Source organism: Triticum dicoccoides, chromosome 7A, assembly GCF_002162155.2.
Source record: "Triticum dicoccoides isolate Atlit2015 ecotype Zavitan chromosome 7A, WEW_v2.0, whole genome shotgun sequence".
Lineage (NCBI taxonomy): Eukaryota > Viridiplantae > Streptophyta > Magnoliopsida > Poales > Poaceae > Triticum > Triticum dicoccoides.
In genome coordinates this window covers 587,235,849-587,242,631 of record NC_041392.1, presented here as the reverse complement: position 1 = coordinate 587,242,631, position 6,783 = coordinate 587,235,849, and the positions used below count along the sequence as shown (strand labels likewise).

The window sequence follows — 6,783 nt, the reverse complement described above, 5'->3', positions numbered from 1 at the left end:
TTTTATTATTGCCTCTAGGGCATATTTCCCACATTTCTATCTTGAAAGCTCGTAATTTTGAAATATTCTTTTGTGGTGCCAACAAGTGGTGGTTTTGTGACAATCGAAGGTAGTGGTTGCATTCCAACACAACATCAGTAACTTCATAATTTTGTATTGCTCTGTCAAATGTAATAACCATCTGAACTTTACAATTGGGTCTTGTTTCAACTCTAAAGGCTCATGATAGGTTTGCCCTTTCCTTTTTCTAATGCCCTCATTGGAACAAACAATTTTGCGTGAAGTCACCTTTCCATCCAATTTGTTTAAGTTGGTGCATCTTTTCCGCACATCAAAGCCTATGTGACCCCCATATTCTACCCAAAACACCCAAGCCCCATCAAAATCTCTGAATCTCATACCAACTTGAGGTATCCTCTTGCCAAAATTTTCCATTGCACAACACTTCCACAAATGCATAACACCAAATTCTGCCAAATTCAAAATGACATGTATAATTAGTGGCGAAGTGATCTAGTTACTAAAAAATACAAGAAGACAAGCACAAATGCAAAAACGGAAGCACAGGTAAAAGCATGCTTAACTTAGAGGTTCTTTGGGGTCGAGCTTTAGAAAAAGAAGGTGCACCTTATTGATATAAATAGTTTATCATTTTATTAAGTCAGTATGCCACATTCTACCACAAAGAATCTAACCAACGTCAACTAGCGAATGATTGATTTGTTCCTACAACTCTTCTTACCTTTGAGTTGTGGTGTAAGGTCTCTCCCAATGCTTGGCTCTTAACACGATTTCATAAACAAAATACATATGTGGCATGAAAATTAAAGGAGAAAGAGAAAGGAAACTCGTACGTAAGTGGAAATACTTCTCTATGCAATGCAATTAATCCTTGGATTCTATGCGGCTTTAGTCCATATTTCTCTCTCTTTTATTTGCACAATTGTTCAAAAAGAAGTGTTGAGATGTAAAAATAATCATTGATTTTGAATAAGTGCAACATCACTTAGATACAACACTTATGAGATAATGATTGGGCAATTGTCTTTAAAAAATCAATACATTTTTCTTCTTCATCTAAAATGAGTTTGTTTAGTCTATCTACTCCTTCCGTTTCTAAATATAAGTATGTTTAGAGATTTGAATATGAACTACGTATGAATGTATATAGACATATTTTAGAGTGCAGATTCACTCATTTTGCTCTGTATGTAGTTCGCAGTGGAATCTCTAAAATGACATATATTTAGGAACATGGTGAGTATAAAGTATTTTTTGAGGGATATACTTTTTTAGACAACCTCGCGAAGCTTTTATTAACTGTCATAATGTTTACAGGGATGAAGGGAAAATCTCCAGGGTGACCTAATCAAACATGGCGGCCACCCCCGAGAGAAAGAGCATGCTTCGTTAAATTGCGAGCTTCAAAATTTGAGCTCTTAAATTCACTAATAGTCTATCTATAAAATCTCTACTTCTAATGGACGAATTGGTTGAATAGTCCCCCCACTTTCAACCGGTTTATTTTCAACCGGTTTATTTTCAACCGGTTTTTCTTCATCCCACCTTCCACCACCCCCCTCCCACCGGTTTTTCTCTTTCTCGTCTGGCCGACAATACCCAACGTATTTATGGTAATCAATCACAATTAATCCATGTATGGTAAGGCTATAAACTTAGAAATCTCAAATATGATAATTATAGTAATAAATCAATCCATGTATGGTAAGGCTATAACTAAGGAAATTTCGAATATGGTAATTATCACCAGAATCAAAGCTTTCCAAAAAAGTTCTTCTTGCCATACCCTAATCGTGACCTCCTCATCCTGGGGCATTATTTCCATCTATTTCTCAGCTGAATCAGAACTTTCCAAAACTTTGTCTGGCTAAATCACAATTTTCCTTCCTTCCCTATCATCTCAATCGAATCATGAGCTATAGGTAAGTCATTTCGTTCTCCACCTCGCACGGGTTGTACTGATTTTTATCATGGTTTGGCCCCCTGCCGTACAAGCCGCTCGATTCCTCCTCCCTCGCTCAATTCCTCCACCCTATCTTCTTCTTCATGGTGAGCGACCCAGGCTGCGATGCGTGCCCGTTATGCATCAGCGAGGAGGATCAGGAAACGTTGATTGCCAGCCCCGCGCTCGTCACGCGAACCCGTTCACCGTCAGGTCATGCTGGTGTGTTACGGGTGTAGGTGCACCTTACCTTAGCCATGGAGGTTTGCCGGTGGACAACGGAGGCCTCGCCATGGACACCAGTATCCCTCTCCTCTTCCTGCGCCCTACCTCTCCTTCCTCAGTCTCTACCTCTCTCTCTTTTTCTCTGTTCCAGGAGATCTGCAGCCGACGCCACAGGTCCTGCCCGTTCGCTGCCGGTCACCTCGCCTCGCTGTTCGATCTCACCGCTGGATATGCACGACTTCGCCGCCCTGTGCCGTCCTCGTCGGGCACCATCATGGCGGCGCGAACACTGTATGCAGTGGCTACAATCGGCGGTGGATTCAACAGCGCGGCGGGCACTAGCGAGTAGCGACCCAGCGGGCAGCGGCTGTGCTGGCCGCTGTCTGCCGCCGAGGTGTAACGGCTCGGGCCCAGACTCCGAGTTCGTCATGGCGCTCCGCGCGACTTCCCTTGCACCGGCTGACTCATGCATGCATCTACAATCTAACTAGCTAATTCCTCCCTTTGATTGCTATTTTCTCTGGTTGTACTGTTCCACAGCTTAGGGATCATCTACACAATCCATCGTCTCATGCATGCACAATCTAATTAATTTGTCTACTGACTGCAGTTTATGAATTGCTCCACAGATCATTTATAGAGATGATTTCAGACTTAGAAGTGTTGAGGTCATGATGCTCTAAATAGTTTTGAAGTTGTATTCACGACATCATGATGCTCTAAATGAAATGAAAATTTGATGGATTCAAGAAGAAAAAGGTCAGGTATGTTTAGTATGCACTACAGTAGAAATTTCACTCGTGGTCATCTTGGGATACTTGTACATGCTTGGTGTTACAATAATTCTACTAATTAATTCCATGAAAGTGCTGAAATTTGCTCAGTGAACAAGAAACCCACTGGGTAACATATTTGGACGCCATACAAGTGGATCTGCATTTTTTCATCAAGGTGTTGTCTCATCTTTTAATTTGCATCGTCGCTCTTGAATAATTAGTTTTCATAGAGATTTATCTTTGATCTGAACATTTTGAACTTTCTTTTTGCATAACCTTGATAAAAGGATTGACAACAAATAATCAGAGAAGACTAGCCAACGAGATGAGGAGAGGAAAGAAGTGAAAAGAGACAAAATACAATATGATATATCAATTTAGAAGTCGTAGCAATGCACATCTTTCTAAATATATATCTTTATGTGATTGGTCACAAGTTGTAGTTGGTAGTGGTAGTAGTATATATTCACTATAATTGTTTGTACAAAATCACATTAAAAAAATCACACATAAATCACAACAATTGCGTGCAAAAACACATAATCTTACCATATTTCATAGGGTGCTATCATTTTTCATGTTTGTAGTTGTATGAGAATATTAAATGTATTATTAACATGATTATTAAATGTATGAGAACATTACCATGATTAATATTGAACTTTTAAAGTTAACATGATTAATATTGAACTCTTACCATATTTTCATATGTCACTTGATATGTATGAGAATATTAAATGTATTATTAACATAATTAATATTAAACTTTTAAAATTAATGTGGCCCCGTTGCAACGCACGGGCGTTCTTCTAGTTAAACGTTGAGAGTCATGAATCTTTTCAAAGTCCATCTCAGCAGCCCAACCCAGCAAGACCGGCCCAAAGCCCCCAGGAAAACCCAACGAGCCAGCGTGGCGCCTACGGTCTCTCCCATTGGCCAGGCCACGGCATCACAGCGCGTGGGTCCCATTCATCCCCTCTGTACCCCTCACCGTCAACTTCCACGAACCTTCCTCTCCTTCCCCACGAAGCAAAAAAACCCGAAGCACACGAGTCCGCTATATAACAACCGGCGACCAGAGACCGAGACAAAATAGCATCCCACCCCACCCATGGACACCGACCTCGACCTGGACGCCCTGCTCGCCTCCTTCGCCGGCGAGTCCGCCGCAGTCTCCGAGCTCCTCGCCCCGCCTCCGCTCGATGCGGCGGAGGCGGGGTCGCCGGAGTCGGTGACCTCCCGGTCCAGCCCCGCCGGCGAGGAGGTGCTGTCGGAGATCGAGAGGTTTCTGATGCAGGAGGAGGAGGCGGCGGGGGCGGAGCCGGTGGACGGGATCAGCGTGGACGAGTTCTTGGACGCGCTGTTCGACGGCGCCGAGGAGGGGGGCGAGAAGGGGAACGGGAGTGAGGCTGAGGCTGGGGGCAGCACTGATGGGGACTCTAGGAGGGGGGAAGAGGGGGTGGAGGTGGTGACGCCGGAGACAGAGGTGGAGGTGGTGACGCCCGAGACGGAGGTGGATGGCGACGATCCCATCAGCAAGAAGAAGATGAGGTATGCCAATTTTGTAATTTGTCGCAGGATATATCGTCTGTCATCTAAAATTGGGCACTTTCGTTTATCTTGTTTGCCCGTAGAACATAGAATTTACATCCAGCTTAAGGATCAATTGTCTGAAGGGTCGTTGTCATACTTAACCTAATTCGTACTACTACTAAAATGCACAAAATTGTACTGTACTAACAAACTCTTAAGCTTTCAGAGATGTGTTGTTCCGTATGGTGAATGTTACTCAACTGGAAGAAATTTTAAGTACATGAGGGCACTATTTTTTTAAAATATAATTGCATAACTTGTCGGTTGACATGTGGGGTTTGACCTTGGCTAAAAGCGCCATATTTTGTACATCTCTTGGTTAACCGGAATGTTATTTTGTCTTGCTGAAAGAATCGTCTTAGAGTCTCAACCAGATGAGAACTATCCAGTATTATGTTTGAGAAGTAGGGATGTTTTTTTTCTCAATTGCAAGGCTATTTGGGAGCTGGGATGTATAGCCTATTACAAGTTGCATTTTTGGTGATTTTTCAGGCAAATGAGGAATAGGGATTCTGCCATGAAGTCCAGGGAGAGGAAGAAGTCATATGTGAAGGACTTGGAGACGAGGAGCAAGTATCTCGAGGCAGAGTGTCGCCGCCTCAGCTACGCACTTCAGTGCTGCGCAGCTGAGAACATGGCACTGCGCCAGAACATGTTGAAGGATAGGCCTATTGGTGCTCACACAGCCATGCAGGAGTCTGCCGTACTTTCGGGTAAGATGCTGATGATTTTCACCACAAGTTGTATGAATAAAATTCTATTGCTGATGGTTTTCATTGCTCAACCGTGCTGACAAACAACTAGTGCATTACTGTCTGGACTGCAAGTATCTCCAACGTTGGCTTGTGCTCATGTAACTTGAAATTGTTAATATGTCCATTTAAGCTTTTTGGGTTATGCAACCCTCTTGCTCTCAGAAATCTAGTTTCCTTTGGTGATATCTGATCGTTTACATTAATTGAAAATAATCAGAACTTAGCGAGCTTGATGGCTCACAGCTCGTCATTCACATAGAGTTTGCATGAAATGCGACCTGGATTACTTGCTCGCAGAAACTTCAGCTGTGCTAAATGTAATTGTTTTCATTTTGCAGAAACCCTGCCGCTGGTTTCCCTGCTTTGGCTAGTGAGCATCGTGTGCCTATTCCTAACGCCCGGTCTACCCAACCGAAGCCTGGCGGCTCCAAGGAGAGCCGAAAGAGGTCTCGCAATGGTAGCCGGAAAGCCAAGCAGTGATCAACCAGAGACCTTGGAGCTTCTACTCCATGGAAGGCGCTGGAGGGGCACAAGGGAGAGGATCAAGCTAGATACTCCGCCATTGCGTGCAGCTGCCGCTTGCTAGACTAGTGCCGGCTTATTCGCAAGTTTCCAGTATGTAGTGTAGTTAGCAATGAATGTCTATTATGTGTTCTCTTGCTGCCACCGTGGCTTTATCCATGACTATCTTTCTGCTCTCTCTGTTCCCTTTGTTCTATGATCATCTAATCAGATGCTAGTTTTGAAACCTGGCTTTGTCTATCTCTCTGGGTTTATGTAACTATGTGAATCCTATTTTGTTTGCCAATGCCAGAATGACGTTGATGTCAAATTCAAACCATAGAAAGTTCACGGGTGAAGTCACAAGTGAAAGGCCACTAATACTCCAGTGTAGTTGTCAAAATTACAGTAACGGGGTTGAAGTCACAAGTGAAAGGCCACTAATACTCCAGTGTAGTTGTCAAAATTACAGTAACGGCAAGCAGCTAGTACAAGTGCAGTACTGTAGTGTTTTCCTGTTTTGGGGGGTAGGAAAATCTCCTATATGGTTCATTTTGTGTATATAATAACGATCTTGCAAGAAAAATACAATAACGATAGTTAGTTGATCACCAGTTCCAACCTTCTGAAAACGGCATGTTTATTAGATTCATTTCCCTTTGGTAATGTTCCTCTTCTCATTCAAAGGTCTTTCCCCTGTCTCTTATGACGAAAGATTATGTGGATGGACTGATTTGTTTGCAGGTCATTTCTAGAGAAAGCCTAGTCCCTCTCTCTATATTTCATTTTCTCCATTTATCTTCTATTTATGCACACGAACCCTATTTTAACTCCAATTTCACATCATAATAATTCAAACTTTAATGTTCCTACCCAACACAATACAGATCCATATATTTTTTCTGAACCATGCAAGAGAATTGCACGTGTTATATTAGATGAGGAAAATGAGTACATCACTTTTCACAAC

At 42.7% G+C, this 6,783-nt stretch overlaps 1 protein-coding gene across 1 annotated transcript; it reads left to right on the top strand.

Moving 5' to 3' along the window:
• Positions 1 to 4,050: 4,050 nt before the first annotated feature.
• Positions 4,051 to 6,150, top strand: LOC119329873 (bZIP transcription factor 50-like). The gene is made up of 3 exons (XM_037602971.1): positions 4,051 to 4,515; positions 5,050 to 5,270; positions 5,651 to 6,150. The coding sequence occupies exons 1-3, from the start codon at positions 4,076 to 4,078 to the stop codon at positions 5,896 to 5,898; spliced, it is 909 nt and encodes a 302-aa protein (XP_037458868.1). The 5' UTR covers positions 4,051 to 4,075; the 3' UTR covers positions 5,899 to 6,150.
• Positions 6,151 to 6,783: the final 633 nt, after the last annotated feature.